This window comes from Tripterygium wilfordii, chromosome 6 (genome assembly GCF_013401445.1).
Source record: "Tripterygium wilfordii isolate XIE 37 chromosome 6, ASM1340144v1, whole genome shotgun sequence".
Classification (NCBI taxonomy): Eukaryota; Viridiplantae; Streptophyta; class Magnoliopsida; order Celastrales; family Celastraceae; genus Tripterygium; species Tripterygium wilfordii.
Genome location: NC_052237.1, coordinates 6,733,308 through 6,753,528, shown reverse-complemented (window position 1 = coordinate 6,753,528; position 20,221 = coordinate 6,733,308). Strand labels below are relative to the sequence as shown.

The 20,221-nt window shown below is 36.2% G+C and overlaps 3 protein-coding genes across 8 annotated transcripts; 1 reads left to right on the top strand and 2 right to left on the bottom strand.

Moving 5' to 3' along the window:
• Positions 1 to 5,271: 5,271 nt before the first annotated feature.
• On the bottom strand, positions 5,272 to 9,082 carry LOC119999539 (carbonic anhydrase 2-like). Of its 2 annotated transcripts, none has more exons than XM_038847159.1 (9): positions 8,986 to 9,082; positions 7,625 to 7,689; positions 7,308 to 7,448; positions 6,931 to 6,979; positions 6,699 to 6,815; positions 6,496 to 6,549; positions 6,049 to 6,134; positions 5,844 to 5,949; positions 5,272 to 5,711 (listed from the first exon to the last, which is right to left on the bottom strand). In XM_038847159.1, exons 1-9 carry the CDS (start codon positions 9,043 to 9,045, stop codon positions 5,544 to 5,546), a joined length of 846 nt encoding a protein of 281 aa, XP_038703087.1. In that variant the 5' UTR covers positions 9,046 to 9,082; the 3' UTR covers positions 5,272 to 5,543. The 2 variants fall into 2 exon arrangements, with proteins under 2 accessions (XP_038703087.1, XP_038703088.1); XM_038847160.1 differs by lacking the exon at positions 8,986 to 9,082 and adding an exon at positions 8,058 to 8,200.
• Positions 9,083 to 13,885: 4,803 nt separating this feature from the next.
• LOC119999529 (AMSH-like ubiquitin thioesterase 2) lies at positions 13,886 to 18,260 on the top strand. 5 transcript variants are annotated; one of them, XM_038847142.1, is made up of 9 exons: positions 13,886 to 14,019; positions 14,615 to 14,680; positions 14,776 to 15,064; positions 15,286 to 15,375; positions 16,287 to 16,349; positions 16,434 to 16,508; positions 16,672 to 16,734; positions 17,061 to 17,131; positions 17,806 to 18,260. In XM_038847142.1, the coding sequence occupies exons 2-9, from the start codon at positions 14,661 to 14,663 to the stop codon at positions 17,978 to 17,980; spliced, it is 846 nt and encodes a 281-aa protein (XP_038703070.1). In that variant the 5' UTR covers positions 13,886 to 14,019; positions 14,615 to 14,660; the 3' UTR covers positions 17,981 to 18,260. The 5 variants fall into 5 exon arrangements, with proteins under 5 accessions (XP_038703070.1, XP_038703072.1, XP_038703071.1 ...); XM_038847144.1 differs by having other exon boundaries at positions 13,971 to 14,264; positions 17,784 to 17,974; XM_038847143.1 differs by having other exon boundaries at positions 13,972 to 14,264; positions 17,061 to 17,113.
• A 283-nt stretch (positions 18,261 to 18,543) lies between these two features.
• Positions 18,544 to 19,728, bottom strand: LOC119999560 (nucleolin-like). The gene has a single exon (XM_038847190.1). It carries the CDS (start codon positions 19,557 to 19,559, stop codon positions 18,741 to 18,743), a length of 819 nt encoding a protein of 272 aa, XP_038703118.1. The 5' UTR covers positions 19,560 to 19,728; the 3' UTR covers positions 18,544 to 18,740.
• Positions 19,729 to 20,221: the final 493 nt, after the last annotated feature.

The following is a 20,221-nucleotide window of genomic DNA, read 5'->3' as shown; positions in this document are numbered from 1 at the left end:
CTTCATTTTTCACGTTCACAAGTGTTAAAACTCAACTTTAAACAATGGGTTGGAAAAAAAAATAGAAAAATGGAAGAAAAAATAATAACAAGTATTATCACAAACTATAAAATATTTTAATAACCTAAATTAATATATAATAAAGGATTACATTCTTTAGTCATGGGACATAATAACAATACTTTTCTTATTAGGGAAAAGTGTTAAAATGGCCCTCAGAGTTTCACAAACGGATCGATTAAACCTCTAAACTTTTTTTTAGGCTATTTGAGCCCTTCAATTTACAATTTTGGTGTCCGTTAGCCCTTACGACAAATATTAGAGCCCATTGAATTTCTCTTAAAAAATCAAAATCACATATGGATGAACCCTAAAAAACAAAGCAAGGAGGAGATGAAGAGTGAGGCAGCAGCTTAGCCTGGGTCTCTTAATATTGGCACAAGGTTTTCTCCTTTGGGTGCGGATGAGGAATTGGAGCTTGGACATGTTTACCTAATGTTCCCAATGAAGAGAGTCAGTTCTGTTGTCTCTGCCGTCGATATGGATGGGTATTTCATGGCTGCTAATGCTACTGCTAAGCGGATATCGAGTGGGAAAGTGAGAGTTTTACCGGACTCTGCAAATGGGTGCAGCTATGATGTTCGAGAAAAGTCCCAAGAGAGGAGTGAATCCAGATTGAGCCTTGAGGGGGTGGAAGAGTTTCAGTACAGATTAGCTTCTTGTAGATCAAGGAAGCCTGCTTTTGGTCACTGTAAAATTATTCTTCTAAATGGACTAGATAAGGAATGTGACTGTAAGAGAAGGGCCGGAGAAGATGATGATGAACATTATTTGCACCATGTTTTTTACTAAATACACCTCATTAACCTTTTAAAAACACATTAGAGTGGGGTGTACTTAGTAAAAAATGGGGTGTAAATAATGTTCATCGAAGATGATTCCTCTTTCCAATTTTTTTAATTATTAATTATTTGATTTTTTAAAATTATAAATTGAAAATACCACGTGTCATAATCTAAATGGTCAATGCTACATTATTTCCACGTCAGATAATGTCAAAAGACAAATAAAATGCCACATCATACACTTAACGACAAAAAGTTGACACAACTACACAAGCATTTTTTAACAGAAGTTTGTCATAAGGGCTAATGTACACCAAAATTATAAGTTGAAGAGCTCAAATGGCACAAAAAAAAGTTCAAGGGCTCAATCAACCCGTTTATAAAAGTTTGAGGGCCTTTTTAACACTTTTCCCTTCTTATTAGTACATACTAACATAAAAATATATGTTCTTAAAAAAGCGCGTGTAGCGCGAGTTTACAACTAGTTATAAATAAAGAACAAAAGCAAGGTATTCTGGTATAGTATGGTTTAATCCAGTCTAGTTTGGTATATACATGTGAGAATTATACTATATGGATGCCCGTAAACTTTAAAATTTTACGAGCGTCTCATCTTAATCATTAGATCTAACTAACAATTGAGATTAAATTTAATAAAAAAAATTATAACGCTAAGTTTGATTTGCTCAAGTCGTACACAAAACACTATATTTCATACGAAAATTGATTGGGGAAGGTGCACCTCGTCACGACGAGTCAAATGGTACCGTATGAGGTATCAGAGGGGAAGGCGTGTCTCATCACGATAAGTCAAATAGTACTATCGATGGCGGGAGGGGAAGTTGAAGTTGGCTGAATAGACGACGGGGAAGAGGCGTTGGTGTCACGACTTCAAACTCAATTTTTAGCCAATTTACTCTATGATTCAGGCTGTGATAGGCCATAAAAGTTTGTCGCGGTCGAAAGCTTAATTTTGATAGATTGGTGGTCCAAAACTGTGGTCGAATGCTAAGGATGATCATTAAAAATTGAAGCTCACATCACCACAAAGATACTCCGACCTTCCACCACCACCAGTGGCGGTCCATTTGGCCGGAAAAAGATTAGAAAGCCCCGACCACCGCAAGACAAAAGTCTGAAATACAACCGATTTCGGTGATGGTTCGCTACACCACAACTGCCGTTGGACTCCCTTCATTGAGACGCATAATGCCTAGTCAGATACGGCCCAAAATGGTCACCAAATATAGCCCTTTTAAAATAGTAAAGGTGGTCCGCCAATGTTACTGTTTCAAAACAGTAACATTGGTCGGCTAATGTTATTGTTACAAGCCAGTAAAGTTGGTCGGCCAGTGTTACTGTTTCAAAACAGTAACAATGGTCAGCTAATGTTATTGCTTGGAAATTTTTTAGATCCGATCGATTTCGGTGGTAGTTCGTCATACCACCATCACCGTTGGACTCCCCTCATTGAAGTACACAATGCCTAGTCATATGCAGTCCAAAATGGTCACCAGATATGTCCGTTTTAAAACAGTAATGTTGGTCAGCTAATGTTACTGTTTTAAAATAGTAACATTGTCGACAAATGTTATTGTTTTGAAAAAACTTCAGATTCGGCCTATTCTGAAGACTGCTCACCACACCACCACCACCACCACCATATTGGACTCCCATCACAGAGAAACACAATGTTCAGCCATATTTGGATGAAAACGGCCAACATAAAAAGAGATGAGAGAAAGAAATATGTAGTAATAAGAGAGAGATAATGCAGCAGGAGAGAGAAAGATGCAGTGATGAAAGAGATGTAGTGAGATGAGATAGAGATATAGCATAGAGAGAAAAGAACAAGAGAGAAACTATATTAGATTTAAACCTCTTTGAAAAAGGGGTAAAAAACGAAATAGATAAAATTTAAATGGATTAAATAATTATAAAAATAAAAATGAATTTATGAGTGATAAAGTTTTTTCTTTGAAAATATGGACATAAGATCCAGCCCACACAATTGGAAAAATTGGGCTAAAGCCATGGTTGAAAGCCCAATTTTGCTCAAAAGTTATAGCTTGTGAGCTTGTGTACAACAAAGGCCTTATATATCACTTTCACTTCTATTATTTCACTGCATAGTATATGTAATTAACTGATAGTGCTCAATGAGCAATCTCTTGAAACAAGACTTATATGTATACATTGATCGATACTAAGATGTGTTCTCTACTCGACAGGTGCACAATTAATATACCATAAAGTACATCTTATAAATCGGGTTCATGCCCACACCCAACAGTTTGTCCGCTCTAAACTCATTGGAATTAAGCCCTCGTTGATTTATCCTCCCTGAGTTAGGTCACAGAAGCCCGACGGCCCAACCGGCCTCCAAGTTTTACTTGTCCGCTTTAAACCCATTGGAATTAGGCCTTCACCGATTTATCCTCCCTGGGTTAGGCCAAGGAGGCCCGGCCCAGCCGACCTCCGAAGTTTACTTGGAAAATCGATTGTTATGTGTTAAGGTGTGTGAGCCTCCTTATAAGGCGTGTGGGCTTCTTTATATGTTGGATTATAGAAGGACAAACTAAAACGCCATCGGGTGGAGGTCCTAGGGATTGAGGAACCTTACTCCGACACCATCTTATAAATCGGGCTCACACCCACACACAACAGTTTATCTACTCTGAATCCATTGGAATTGGGCCCTTCACAGATTTATCCTCCCTGAGGCCCGGCCCAACCAACCTCTAAGGTTTAATTACTTGGAAAACCAAATGTTATGTGTTAAGGTGTGTGGGTCTCCTTATATGTTGGATCATAGAATGACAAACCACCGATGTGGTAGTTTTAACAGTCGGCAATGGAATGCACAGAGAGACTGAACATATCCGCACTCAACTTTTTCTCTACTAGTATAAAGTCCTAAATAACGAAAGTAAAAACTATATAAATATAAGAGGCTAGGTCACGTTCAAAGGCTAGGTCACTGATCAAAGTAGTGGATTTTTTGTGCACAGATTTGATGCTCATTTTATAGGTGCAATGTCAGTTGAAATCCTTTATGGATTGTCTCTGAGAAATCCTTTTCTCTTTATGTCACTTGTCATCATACTGACTAGATATGTCAATTTTTTATTCTTCCACAAATGCAATAATAGTGTATTGAATCTGAAAATTTTAACAAGAACAAGCAATTATATGAATGTTTTGATACACTAGCTTGACGTTGAGAAATCAAGAGAATCAAGACGTTCAATGTTTGTTACTAACATTAAAACCAAGAGTATATCCAGATTTAACACAACCAACAACAAGGGCGGAGGGAGGGGGACTGCACCAGGACAGGTTTTAATAAAAAAATTATATATACCTAAACCTAACTTAATATCTTGGAGATTCTGAAGACTGGAGTCTTATCCATGGCGTTCTTGAAGAATTTATTCCTCCTCTCTGGTTTCATCTTCGTCGACTTAATTCCAGAGACCTCTACTACTCTTGAATTGGGCTTCTAGGCTTTGCAATTGTAATCCAGTGTTTTTATTTTCTCTAGGCTTCTATCAATTGTGGGCTTGAACATTAGTGGCTGGGCTTCAACTAAAACCCTGAGATTGCTTTACATGAAACACAGTTTTACTTATATTTATATTCTTGTACAATAAACGGGTCATACCATTATGACTGTTGTTTGTTTTCCTTTTCAATTTGAATCACGAAGTATAAGTGATTTCTTATCAACATTGTTGCTCTTTGAGCTAATTGAATACAATTTCTATTAGCTTTTATTTTATCTTTCTATCTTCAAATCATATTAAATTTTTTAATTATATGACAGCATCCTTTATTGTTCACATTGAAGTTGCCGGTGCCCGGCGGAGATATCAACCATTCACTATCAAGATTAGAGTTCACGTTAATATCAGACATGTGGGTGATTTGACATTGCATTTATATCAACGTTTTGAGTTATTTTATGCCATCAAATATCAATATGAATGTACATCAATATATCATTTAAATGTCATAAATAACTCCAAAAAAAATTTTGAAAGCGTTACCCCCAAACCCCCACAAATTTTTCGAACGGATGAAAGAGATCTTTTTTAGTAGCAACCCCAACATCAAATCCTGGCTCCATCCCTCCCCAACAAGACATGTATTAGGATTCAATATTTGTCACTTGACATTAAACCAACATTGTGACGATCCAACTTGGTTAGTTTTCTCACAGTTAGATTCAATTTAGGTAAGACATCGAATCTGAAATTCACGTTGTAAGACATTGCGGATGATATGAAATTCACGTGTTATATAACTCAATACGCAACCATGGTAGTTTCCACATGAAAACAAAGAAAATCCTATATCAGCTAGCGATTAGCGCAAGAGTCGAATCCAAACAAAGAGATCAGGAAACCCACTATAGAAGAGAAGGTTTTTGGAAGACGAAATGCCATCTTAATATCATGAAATTAAATATACACTTTGAGAAGAACCAAATTTAAGAACACAGGAAATCAAATAACGCAACCTTCAAAGAAATGTTCCCTGTCTTCATTTTTTTTTACAAATAATTAAACAGCAAAGTCGATGGGATTACGTTACTTATTCATGACAAAAAGAACACCAACTATATTACTATTTGGAGAACTGAATTGAACTTGTCGTCAAGTAGTTCTGGTTTTTGTTGAGAAACTGAGGGATGGATCAAACAACTGCTAGAGATGGTGAGACTTTGAAGTCGAGATCCCAAAGCTCGAAACTTCCATTAATGAAATTATAGTGTGCGCCCTTGAGTGACACAGTGTCGTTCACCACAGCTTCTCTCACAAATGGGTATGTCAGTAAATTCCCTAGGGATACATTCACAGCCTCCTGAGACAGCAAAAATTATCATAAACAAAGTCAATATTGAATCTTTATATACAGTGTATATATATATATATAAATTAATTACACAAAAACAACATTTGAGTATCTATAAGGGAATTAAATATATATTCTTGCCTTCTCGCAGGTAGTGCACTGATCGTCAAAAGGTAAACTGCTCGATTCTGTCTTCACCTTAGACTTTGCTGGTGAACATATTTGGACCCAATTTTCTATGAATTCACTGAAAAACAAAATATGAACAAATTAAATAATGGAAAACTTACTCAATCAATGCATTATGCAAATATATGTATATATATCATGCATATATATAATATACCTGGCAATGGTCCCATCATCCGGGATAGACATGAGCCCTTTAATACCTCCACAGCGGCTGTGTCCAATCACCACTATATTTTCTACCTGTCAAATAATTAATATTCTTTTAATTATATATATAGATTTGAATGCATGTACCCCATCTTGTCTCTCTAAATATCACATATGATTGTGAGATGTAGCTAACTAGATTAATTGCTGAAAATTAATTATTTGTAAAAACGATATGTATTATTAATATTGTATATTTTGGGTTGGCAAGGAAATCCATTTCAAGGAAGAGCATCTGCAACGACCACAAGTGGTCTTCACTATTGAAGGAATAATTGATATTTCTACTAAAGAGAAAAACGTGTGGGGCCTAAATGACAGACAACAACCATGTCTCCATTAATTAAAACACCAATTAATTATATTAATTATAAGTTTAGAAATTGACATGTACCTTTAGATGAAGCACAGCATATTCGATGGCCGCTCCCATTCCAGCGTATTTTTTCTGTAACATCCAGATAGGCAGCAACAATAAATTAATAAAGTTTATAAGTATTAATTTCAAAGCATCATTTTTAATTGCAAATTTAAAATAACAATATTTAATTTAAAATAACAATAATTCATTCCAAAAGTCAAAAAGAATGTACAGACCAGGTCGTAAGGTGGAACCATGTTTGCGATGTTTCGGACAATAAAGGCCTCCCCTGGTTGGAAATCCAGGATGTGCGAGGGGCAAACTCTTGAATCAGAGCATGCGAACACCAGAAACTGTAATAAAAATATAAAATTGTATATATTTATTTATTTCCAACAATAATTGATCTATTTAAAAAATGGTGTTTGACCATAATTGTTTGAAAATAACAGAAATGCCATTTCGCACCTTGGGACTCTGTCCTCTGGAAAGTGCACTGAATAATTCTGGATTCTTCCTGTACAAAATAATAATAAATATTTATTATAAATAAATAAATAAAGAGAGAGAGAGAATATTAGGATGAACTGGCCTCTAGCGGCCTTTTTGAGCTCCCAGAAACTGTGAAATTTTGTACTTTATGCATATCATTTATCAACAGATAAGCAGTCAAAAAATTGTATATGAGCAGAGCAATTAAGGGGCGCATGATAAGGGCGCATGATAAGGGCAATGAAAGAGCAATTAAGGGCGCATAATAAGGAATCAAGCAGACAAGCACCAGCATATTCTAAACAACAGGACAAAAGAAGCTTCCAGCTGTATATAAGTAATTGAAAACTAACTCGTATTTCTCTTTCTTGAAGTGGGTGAACCCGGTTTTGATCCTCTCAACCGGGTCGAACCCTGTCGAGCCGGCAGCCTGTAGCTCGGCCGTTATCTGCTTGATTTTTGCGGCGGCGACGTCCCCGAGGTCGGATCTCTGGCTGAAATCCAAGGACCAATCAGAGTCGTCAGATTTGGTCAAAACAAACAATCATAATTGAACGCGTCACAAATTTTAATTCAAATGTCAACAAAGGACAACAGTTACTGTCTAAATTACAGATCATCATTGATATTTCTGGACAGAGAACGGAAAAAGGCCAGTGGCAGTTCGTACCTGAGAAGATTTGTGAGCCCAGCAATGGCATCCTCGTATGAGCCCTCCGTTGCCATGTCTTCTCTCTGTATCAGTTAAAAGTAAAACAAGCAATTAATACAAACAAACTCAAGAATTCAAGATTTATTTTCAAGGAAATCAATCGAGAAACAACTCAAGAAATCAAGATTCATTTTCAAGGAAATCAAATGAGAAACAACTCAAGAATTAAAGATTCATTTTCAAGGAAATCAATCGAGAAACAACTCAAACGAATATTCATGAGATAGATTAAAGGATATTATAGAATAATCGTTGAAACCAGAAGCTCTAATTACGTAAAAAATCAACCAAATTAAGTTGGATTGAATCAGTCTAGCTGTCAGAATCGAACAGTAATGAAAGACAAATGAAACAGTAATGAAAAAAATGATCCGAATCGGGATCGACGAACCTCTATTTTGTTGGAGTGAGATTCTTCTTTTGATACTACTTTCTGAGTTAATGGAAGCTAATTAATCACCTTAATTACACCTGTTCGCCTTTGCTCATAATGTCTACTGTGCCACACAATCGGCTCATTTTATAGAATGATTAGTTGACCAAACCAAAGTGGAGCTGCGAAATTCCAAAACTAACCCCTAACTGAAAATGAGAATATTTAATCATCTTTATTTTTTTTTTTATCAATAAGGCCTCCCTTGAAAACAACAAGAAACGCGTCAGCTACAAAAAAAGAAAAAAGAAAAAAGAAAAAATTATTCTTTTATCATTAGTATTTTATTTTTGATAGTTAATATAAATTATACACAAATGAAGCTTCCTTATTTTATTTTATTTTGCTATTTTTAGTAATTTTTGATAGCCAATTAATGTCATCAATGATATGAGTCATGTATTCAGGAAAAACAACGGAAATGCCGGAGTTGTGGCGTGGGACGGACACTAACATGGAAGGAGCGCGTTGTCTTGTGTCCGTTTAAGGTCACCGCTAAAATTAAACCTATACGGTGCAAGAGAGTTGGTCCGGCGACACACTGTTTTGATCGTAGCCTTCGTGTTATGTCCGTTGATCGAGATGACCGAAACTTTGACTGACTAATTCAAATGAACCAAAAAAAAATAATAAATAAAGTAGGCGGCGACCGTGTGGTTCGGTAGGTAAGTCCACAATGGGGCTTTGGGTGAACTACCACCAAATAAGGACTCTACACGTGGTGTCAACATGGAATTCATGTGTAGTCGAAAAGGGTCTCGATCTACGGATTGGTTACGACCTGGGTCTGAGTCACACCACCCCCAGTCGGACTTGATTTCTAATCAACTAAATTGAAAATAAAAGACGTCAGTTGGAATTAAATAGTGAGAGATCAGATTCATACCGATATCTTCTTACTTGTGCAACATAGCATCATGCAACACTTGCTAAATTTTCCAGCCATGGTCGGTCGGTCGATCGATCAATAACTACTCTGGCTTTCGAGTTTTCCACTCCTGCTTGGACCGAGCAATGAAAAGAGCAAATTAAAAAAAAAAAAAGACATTATGTTCAAGAATTAAATAACAGGGTGACATGAATTTTCATGACTTGTCAATATATTGGTGTAGCAATTTTGACATCATAATATATATAAATACTAAATATTATTGATGTAGCCATTGCAAGTGCTCATGAGACAAAAACCAATGTGGGCGGTGACTCTTGAATTCCCCAATTTATGGATAAATGATGCAAGGAGTGAGACATCGAGGGAAGAGAGAGAGAGAGAGGAGCCAACCAATATTATGGCTTTTGGGATGCCAAAAAGGCTACTCCATCATTGTACACACCTCGTTGAGTCGATGACCAAAAAATGGTGAGCCTGCAACTGTAAAACCTCAAGTAATCCAAAATTGTTTAGACAAGATTGTAATAAGCGGACATTGGATTGGTATAAAAGTACGGAGGGTTCTTAGTGGATAGAGAAAGTGGAGGGTGAGGGGTTGAGGGAGGCAATAATAGATGAGAGTCTCATGTTGGAGATTACTTTTATCTCTATTGTCGTTTCTTACAAGTCCTTTGTAGCCAATGGAGTCTCAATATACAAGCGTTCTCCACGTCTACGGACATCTCAATATACATATATAGCGATTAGATTTCACCAATAATTGAGATTAAAATTAATTTATAAAAAAATTAAAACGTAGAAATTTCTCCGTGAAGATCATACAAGGGACGCCTGATTCCAGCTATTATTTTAGCCTGAAACTAGTTGGGAAAGGTGTGCCTCGTTGAGACAAGTCAAATGGTACCACTGGTGGCCAGCGATGCTGCAATGTCAACCTCAATTTCCAATCAATTTTCGGTCTGATTCATGTTAGGGATAAAACGAAGACATAAGTGATGATGTAGTTAATATGATTAAAAACGGGTAGAGTAAGTGGAATAGTGCATTTGGGGTCTTATGTGAGGGATCGTGCTTAACATAATAGAGGGATGAATTATGTCTCCAAATTTCAATTGGAATCCCTTTTGACAATTACAACAATTAATCACCTAATAACAAATAACACACAAATTTGGCCTCTAATGATTATCAAAATCAGTTTCAATCAAGTGCAATATGTGATACAATATGTAATGAATGCCAAGTCACCAAACAATCAAGAATCGCAAAGCGATATCAAGAACACAAATCTGCACACCAATCGGGTATATCCAATTTGACCTAGTAAATCAAGTCGGAATGCAACGAAATTTTATATGCACTATCACAAAACAAGTAAGCAAGTAAGAGACAAATAAATAAGCAAAACAATCAACAAATCAACACACAACAATTTAGAGTGGTTCAGAGACCCTTCTCCCACATCCACTACACCTAGGACTTTTTCCAACTCCACTAAGGTGTGGTTTTAAGATATCCGTAAAACTTCTTACAAAAGGGTTATTTGCACATTCCCAAACTCAACAATACAATTTGCCTTCTCAAAGGACTTTTGCAAGGTTTGAAGAATATGGTTCTCACAAGCTAGCTCTAAGTTATTTGGTGTGGAACTTTCTTAATACAACAACACTACCTCACGGGTATGATAGGGTTTGAGGAACAAGAGGTGTAGTGTAGATTTTATAAACAATGATGCCCAAAAGATAGTGAAACTCTTTGATGTAGGGGCTTGGGTGAAGCTTGAAATTAGTAACAAATGATGGCTTGAAATTCTCAAGTAGAAGCTTGAATGAATGCTTAACAAAGATTGCTTGAATGCTTGATTTTGTAGAAGGTAACATCAAGATTTTCTCTCAAATTTCTCAAAGCTTCTCCAAGTTTTCCAATTGACGGAGAACCCTAACTTCATTTGTCTCTACACAATCTTCACCATTGGATCAACTTCAATCTTTCAATCTTGCCCTTCCATCTTCCTTTAAATCTTGACCCTTGATTAATTTGAACAAAGCAAATCCTAGCCCTTCATAATTGAGCCGTTTGACATGTCTTCAAAGTTGAGATATTTGATTCTTCATATATCAACCATTAGATCAACATGTACTTGCAAATCTTGACCATTCATACTCTCTTTAATTCTCAGTTGTGGATGCAAATGTACTATGCCATCTTGACCCTCCATTTTGACTCCAAGAATCAAATGAAATGTTCTTTTACTAAGTCTTGTTTCGTTTCATCAAAGGAATCCTCAATGAGGTTCATGTCTTTAATAGGAGAATGCCAAACAAAGAAAATGCATGGGTGATGTAACCTCTTCTTCTCCTAGTATTTTTCCTCTCTCCTTTTCCTCTTGAAAATCATGAAATGCTCTCTGTACCAAAGTCCGATCGATCTCAAACATTACCCGATTGATCTCAGTTTGTCTCGGCCAAGCAAATGATCCCAACTTGTCAAAGCCCGATCGATCTCAAATATATCCCGATCGCTCAATTTGTCTCTAAATCTGAAAATCATCTTTTTCTCTATTTTACGCCTTTTCACTTCATTTACTGGTTGAGCAACTCCATAATATCCCCAATGCATAGCCCTAAGGTTTGTTTCAATCAACTCAAGGAATCCTTAGTGGAAAATTGACGAACTTAGGTTTTTCTTGATTTTCTAGAGCTCCAAGCTCACTCTTGAAAACCGAATCTCAATTTGCTATCAAAACTGATTCTTGAGTGATATACGATCATCATGATGATTAACATACAAAGAAATAGGAGGTAAAACTCCACAATTGTATTAGACACTCATGGACATGTGGTTCAAGTTCCAAGTCATTAGGACCTAAGTCGATTAAATTATGATTATTGGAAGGGTAATGCCCTAACGTAGTCTATGTATGTTCATTTTTAAAACTGAATTTCCAGCACTTTCTCAAGCATATAATATGGATGTCAAATTCAAGTAGAAATAGGCATAAGCCTCACTTAGCGCATGTGCGATGATAAGGAGGAATGAGAGAATTTGTATAGGAGAGAATATGAGGTAACGAGGAAGACCTAAAAAGACATGACTGAAAGTAATAAGAAATAATATGAAGTTAATAGGAGTGGATGAATATATCATTCATGATAGAAATGTATGGAGAAAACGAATACACATGGTGGATTTCCGTTGATGTTCTCATAAACTGATGTAGCCGATCCTAAAATTTTGGGATAAAGACTTTGATGATGATGATGATTTAGGTTAGGGATGGTCGGAAAAGGTTTGTCAAGGTAGGGAGCTTCTTTTCGATAGATTGGCCATTCAAAATGGTGATCGAACCAAGATCTTTGGTACAGTGGTTGTCCATAGCAATTTTTGGTGAAGTGGTTATCGACAGCGAATTTTGGAAATTTTTATTTATTTTTTTATCTTTAATCTTAGTCGTTTGTGAAATTCAATGATTGAGATGAGATGCCCTTAAACTTTTGGACATTCGCATGTGACAACTGTTGATATGGATATATCCATCTATATGACATTTTTGTGCTCTAGAGTGTGAAAGAGAACCCACTAAATAATTATCTTACATTAATATAACTACTTCTAATAAAAAGATAAAAAAATCCATGTTCACATAATCTATCATATTATCCTCTAAGGGTCCGTTTGGAACAGAGGATAAGACTCCGTATAGTATAAAATTATTTTTTAATGAAATTATCGAGTGTTTGGTCATTTTTAAAAAACTCAGGATAGTATAACTTTATACAAAATGAGGATCTTATACGACGCAGGTCGTATAATATTAAAACAACTCCAATTCTTTTTAATTTTATACAGAGCGTATAGGCTAAGAGATAATACGATAAATGACAAAAACAAGCTCTTAAAAAACCAAATCCTAGCCACTTACCACTTCATACACTGCATGTACTTTTTTTTAAAAAAATTTTGCCACACTATTTACAAAAATCTAATATTTTTTATCTTTAATTTTTCATAAAAATTGATAAAAGAAAAAAAAATTAAAAAATAATAATTATTTTAGTTGAGAGTAATTCAAACATATTATTCCTATCTTATACTATCATTTTGTCTAACAATAAACCAAACATTGTATTGTATAAGAATTATACTATATAAGTCTTAATACCAACTTTTTTCCAAATACTAGATATGATTAAATTATATATCCATTTATCTAATGATTAACTTATACATTGAATAATAAAATTATACTATCTGACAGAAAATTTTGGATGGATAAATTTTGAATAGATAAAATTTCAACAAGAGTAAAAGCGGGACAAGTAAAATTCCAGATAGAAAACATGAGTAAAGATAAAATCTGGACATAAAATTGAACAGATAAAATTAGAATAAGCAAATCAAAAGATAAAATGTCAAGAAATTTGTTCAAAATTCGGTCACTTTAAGTATTTTTGTCGGGTTTACAATTTTGGGTTTCGTTTTGAATGTTTGTTACTCAAAAACACTGTATTGAATAGATAAATTGAACATATAAATAGTTGAAGGGATAAAATTGAATAGAGAAATTTTCAACAGATAAAAGATTGAAGTTTTGTTGAAAAGAGATTTTCGCGCTGATTTTAGATATATAATTTTTTTTTTTTAAAAATGAGGAATGTAATATGTATTGCGAGCGAAATAACGTTTTGGAATTTCTTTTTTAAAAAAATTAAAAAATTGTTGTACATGAAGATAAAGACCGTCAAAGTCAAAGTTCAAACACGAAAATACTCAAAAGGAAATTTTAAAACAAATAAGGGTATATTGATAATTTTATAATTTTGTCTTTATTTCTAATCCCGTTGGTCAGTGGACCTATTGGCTATTGGATCATGACACTCTAATTTTGTCATTTGTTTTTAAAAAAAGTGTCCGATTCATTGAATGTGTTGTGTTGTGTTGTGTTGTGTGTACACCAACTCTAAAAAAGCTAAAAGGACTGCTAAAGTAGGTTGAGAGGAGATCAAACGCCTTCAAAGTTGAAACCAGGTTCTTCTCCTTGTTCTTCTGTTTTCTTCCTCGTCACTTTCCTTTTAGTCCTATTGACTTTTATGATTCAATTCCTCCATGCAAAAAACATGATGGAAAATTTCTCGATTTACCTAGTTGCAGGTAAAAAAAAAAAAAAATAAAAAAAATGAAACCCTGGTTCTCTGGTCATGCGAATGATTTGTTATTTTTTGGCTTCAAGTTATCATCCAGAGCACTCCATCATTAAATTCCCTTCTGAATAGGTACCAATTCCACCATGGTTAACGAATTTTGAATTCTGCCCTGGATTTTCGACCTTTTGATTTATTTCTTGATTACAACCCTTTTTTTTTATTGAAGATTAGGCCTGAACAAATTGGGAGAGAAAGGAAAATTGAAATATATTTGAAAATGAATAGTTCAAGAGATGATAGAATTTTCAATGATTTGAATTCTGTTTGGAGCATTTTAAGTGTTGCGAATGCAACTCCTGGTGATAAAAACTGCTTTGAGTTAACTTAATAGCTTCAATCAAATGGAATTCAAAACAGGTTAGAAATGAAACTGTTTCTGATTCCCTTTGATTTATCTGACATTCATGTGTCTATGGCAGAAACGCTAAACCAAAGCTGTTGAGGCTCACTTTGTCTCGGGAGACCATGTCAATAACCGATCCCTGGTATAATTTGCAAGAAAAGCTACCAATTACGATTTGCATTCTTGCTTATGTGGTTCCTGCTTTTAAATTCACTTTGTATTTTGGATTTGTTACAGTTTCAGGATCATTAAAGAGGAAGAAAGTGGGTTGGCGTCCTTTTATCCATGGGATTCGACAACTAGTATTTCTTCTCGGGAATCCGTATGTACAACCTTTGTTGAGTCGCAAGGAAAATGTCAGCATGTCTCTGTTCACTCTGTTACTCTATCTTCTCCATCCCCTGTACTTTCTTGCGTTCAAAAAGAAGCAAGAAATTCACATATTTCACATATATCAGTTGCTGATTCCGATACACAGTCGTGCAATGAGCCTACGGCATTGAAGGTTCTGCAGGATGTACATATCGTAAGGGCTCATGATTTATATACCTGGTGTTATTCTCTTGTATTATTTTCCTTTTATTCCAGTTTGATGATATGGAAGTACGCTTGCTATAGTCTTGACTCTTATATGGAAGTTTTCATTAATAATCATATGTATTTTCAGAGAACAGGAATATTTTGGATTACAATGTAGTTTGACTTGAAAACGAGGTCTGATAGGTCATTATATGTTTTTTGCTTTAGTCTGCTCGGTTGATGGAAGATTTTCTTGAACTTGCTAGAGAAAATACCGAGAAGGATCTAGAGACATGCGGAACCCTTGGTGCTAAACTTGTAAGTTCCATTCCTTTTCCATAGTGCAGCTAGAATATGTATCACGATTTCAGCGTGTTCCTTTCTCAGTGTCACATATGGTTAGCGTTTTTTCCTTTACTAAGCTATTGTAGAGTTTATACGTTAGATAATCCAATACCATCTATGAATATTTGTTGCGTTATGGTATTGCCGAACTTAGAACTTTAATTGTACATCTACAACTTTTGACGTTAAATCTGAATCTTCAATGAACAAAATAGTCTTATGCTTTTGTTGAAGTCAGTATTTACAGATTCATAATCATTCAATGAATGTGACCAAAATTGATTAATTTTTACTGGCAAAGTTGAGAATCCAGTGGTCTTGCCAGCGACAAAAGATTTTCTCCTGTGTAAGTTGATAACTTGTGAGAATTTTAATGGCTAAGGTGCGAACAATATTCATTAGAAGTTTGTGAAATCCATCATAAAATCTGTTGCATCCTCCTGATGCTCTATTCCATCAGTTTTCAGTCAACTGAAACTCATATTTGTGAACTCAAGTTTTAATTGATGTGCCCGACCTTGAGAAATGGAATCCTATTTATTAAGGAATCTCAAGTAATTTTACTTGTAAGAGTTTTCTGAATTTTTTAGAACCTAGAAATGTGACTGCTAGTTCTAATATTCTTGCTGGTGTCCTACTGGTTCATAAGTTTATAAATGCATTAATGGTGCTTGTGCTAGGGCAGTTTAGCAGCTAGGACTACATATTTGTAGCATTTGGCTCGCCATTACAGCCTTAAGGGTTCATTTTACCTTTTTTTGCAGTTAGTTACTTTAAGCCGTGTTTCTTCCAAAATTTCCCTCGGGTGTTTGGAAGGGGAATCATGTTGGAGGATGAGTTAAGCTTGCTGGAAATTAATGCTTATGCTCTTGTCATGTATTCAGGAAGAAGGGACATTCTATGTTACCACCCTGATAGTTCCCAAACAGGAATCATCGTCCAATTCTGTGAGTCTTTACTCTTTGAGTTTAGAGAATCTTTCACCTACTTCTTTTCCTGGTCTGTATTTCTTACATGCCAACTGCTAACAGTGTCAAGCTATGAATGATGAAGAGGTTTTTGCTATTCAAAACGAGCGTTCCCTTAGTCCTGTGGGATGGATCCATGTATGCCTTTTTCCCCAGACCTTTTTCCCTTCGTTGTTTGTTCCCCATCAGTTTAAAATCTTTTTTTAAGAGGATCCTATATGAAGGCTAAGAAAGAAATTTTTGATTAAAATGCACTAAAACTTTCTTGCATGCTGTGCTGATTTGCTATTTCTATTCTCAGACACATCCTTCCCAAAGTTGTTTCCTGTCATCGATTGATCTGCACACTCAATACTCATATCAGGTAATTGACTTTCTTGTCTATTTTCTTTGTTAATGAACTGGCTGATTTTCCTTTTTGAATAATGTGTTGAGACTAAGATTAGCGTTGTAAAGAATGGACCTCCTACATATGATAATTGCAAGACCCTCACGATGTCTCCTGTGTTCAGAGGGTGCTGTAGTACCAGATGTTAAATGCTATCTGATAAATGTTTCTTTGCAGATATCTGCTATTCTACATGTCACTTAATTCTCTCTCTCTCTCCCCTTTTTTTACTGGCCTATAAATCGGGTTATAGTTTGAATTTTACTTATTTTCTTTTCTTTCCTTCTTTTTAACCATTTCAGGTAATGGTACCAGAGGCCTTTGCAATTGTCATGGCTCCAACTGATACCTCAAGGTGCTTGACTCTTAAATTGTATGTTTGTCCACTGTGAAACTTAAGTCCAATTGACAGTCAAATTATCTAACCATGGTTCTTTGGCCCGCCCTTCTGCTCGTAATACTTTCAACAACAACTTCCGTTTTTAGCCCATACCAGTCTGGAGAACCAGCCTTGGTTGCGTATTCTCTACATAATTTTGATGATGGGTTTGTGTTCAAAGTCCAATTTACTCTTCATCTCTTGTCGTTGCATCACCCAGCATCCTCATCTACTTGTAATTACTTTTGTGAACTTGTTTATGACTTTGCATATTATTTGTTAAGTTCTATATGAGCTTATTTTCCATTGGGAGACACAATTATAACATTCTTTGGTGATCCAACCAAGTTATCTTCTGTTCATTTGAAACTTGGTATGTAACAGAGATGTTACTGGATTATCTATAGACCGACTTTCCAGGGATGAAACTGGTAGGAAAGATGAATTATGCATACTCGATCATATTCATCAGTTTCAATGTATCTAACCAAATATCGTCCGTAAAAGACTATAATTCACTCAGTTATTGAAGCAGTTGAAACGATAAATTATAGCTTTAGAACTTCCAAAGTGCTACAAATATAAGTAAAACAACATGAATAGTTGCAGATATGCACAAGAATCTGATTGAGCTCCTTATGATTAGGTTTTTGTGGTATGCCTCTCAGGACCTATGGGATATTTCGGCTTACTGACCCTGGTGGAATGTGTGTCCTGAAGGAATGCCAAGAGAGAGGTTTTTATCCTCACAAAGAACCGGAAGATGGTACCCCTATGTATGAGCAGTGCAGTAATGTTTACAAAAATTCAAATCTGAGGTTTGAAATCTTTGATTTACGCTGATTCATCCTTTGATTCCACAAATGCAAGTGTCTATCTTATAAGCTGTATTAAGTGGATTGGCAAGTATACCCGGACATGTATCTGACCTCGTTTATGTGTCGGAATAAAATGCGTATGACCTGTTGATGTATATTAAAGCAGCGAAAGGTATATGTGAATAATTTTCTGGATTTTGAGCTGGATGGTCCCTAGTGTGAAAAGTTTGGACGGTTGTAGATGCCGTTATGTGCCTTGAACTTCCATTGATACTTTGATGAAGAATTTTGGTTTGTTCCGACCATCCATGACTATCTACTTTTTCTTTAATTGAAATTTGAAAGCATTTCGAGATTCTTCCAAATATTTGTTGAGAGCCCCTTTCCTTTCCAAGAAAGCTGTGGGAAAGGAGACGGAAATCAAGATGCAACTTCTGGTGGCTTTTACCATACTATTAGTAAATGGCACGAATGGGGTCTCGGCAAACTTGTAAGACAGAGCAGAGCAGAGCAGGGTGTTAGGGCTACCAAACCTGGGAATTTATAGTTTGTGCCAAGTTTTTTTATGAAGGATAAAGAACTGAAAGAAACACAAATCAAGCTAATGTATTGTATAGTCTTGGCTATGTCAAATTACTTCATTTACAGAAAAATACCTAGTTATGTATTATACATTCTCAGTTCTTACACCAAATTAAATAATAAATGGAATGAAATTAAGTAATTAACCCAACAAAATATACAAAAATATAAAAAAAAAAAAATATCATCAAAACGAGGGAGCCCTAGAAAGGATGAACATTCCGACTCATCCCGTTGACGCTGGTGAAAAACCCAACTCTGTATGGCAAATACGACCTGTGCTTCTCTCCTTCCGTCATTGCCTTCTTCTTCACGTAATGCTGCTCGTGCGCAGATGGTGCTTTTTTGCCTTTCCCTTCCACTTTCACGTTTACCTTCACCGTCGTCTTCTTCTCAACGTTCTCTTTCTTTTCGCTCTTTTCAATGTTCTTCGTTCTCATCGTTCTCGTGGTGGTGGTTGTTGTTGACGAAGGATTGTTGTTATGGAAGAACACGAACGCGTCCTTCCCGTCGCTGTTGCTCCGAAGGACCAATTCTCGAAACCTCCTCAACTTCGAAAGCCCCGTAGAATTACTCTTCTTGCAATGCTCAGGGGACGCGTCCACCGCCTTCCCCGACCACGCGCAGTAGGGCCCCACCGCCTCCTCCTTCGCATCCGACGATTTGTCGGAATCGCGTTCCTCGATGAACAGCTTCTTCAGCGGAGGCCGCAGAGTCCGAGTATCGGACTCGTAGAGCAGATCTTGGTTAAACAACGGGTACATCGGCCTGATCAGACCGTTCTGGAAGGCCTGATCCGCAGAAACCGGAGATCCATCGGGATTTATGACAACGAAACTGAATTCATCTTCATCTTCATCTTCATCTTCATCTTCCTCCTCTTCTTCTTGTTCTTGCTCTTGTTCCTCCTCCTCTTTATCTTCTCCTCCTCTCTGTAATCTCAAATTCGCTTCAAAATCATCGCTGAATTTGCCATTGATCATTTCAGCAAGATCGTTCATGGAGATCGGAGTCCCCTGCATTTCTTGTACACCAAAATTTAAATGTCTCTCCTGGGGTTTGATGGAAATGGAATTAAAGCGAGCGAACTATAAATGTATTTATAGATACGCGAATCGTCTGGTTTGACTTTAATTGGATTGGTTGGTTGGAGGAGACGAGTAAAGAAGTGCTTTAGTGTATGAACTGAGACCGTTGAAATACTATTTATGGTGAAAAGTAGTAATGCTTCTTCCCCAAGAAAAGCCAACGGTTCAAGTTGGCGGCGGAGAGAGAAGAAGGGAAGCCGCGTTTCGGGCCGAGATGTTGGAAGTATCGGCGATATTTTTAGGTTCGAAGTCACGGACCAGATAGAATAGAAATGGAACTCTTCGTTGACAAGTAACACGTGTTCATATACACGCGGTCTTCTTCTTCAAGGCGTCACACGTTGATCTGAATGGGGTAAATCTAGAAGCTCCAAAGTGGACCTACAGGTGGCATCCTCTGAATGGTTCTTAAGTATCAGATATTGAGTCATCCGTGATTAAATGGTTTTAAGGGCTTACTCAATGGGATAGGGGGCTGGAATTATTCCAGCAATTTCACCCCATCTCCACCATCCAATGCAACAATACATTGATTTGACAACACTACACTTAATGCATTCAATGGTGGAGATGAGGTGGAATTGCTGGAATAATTC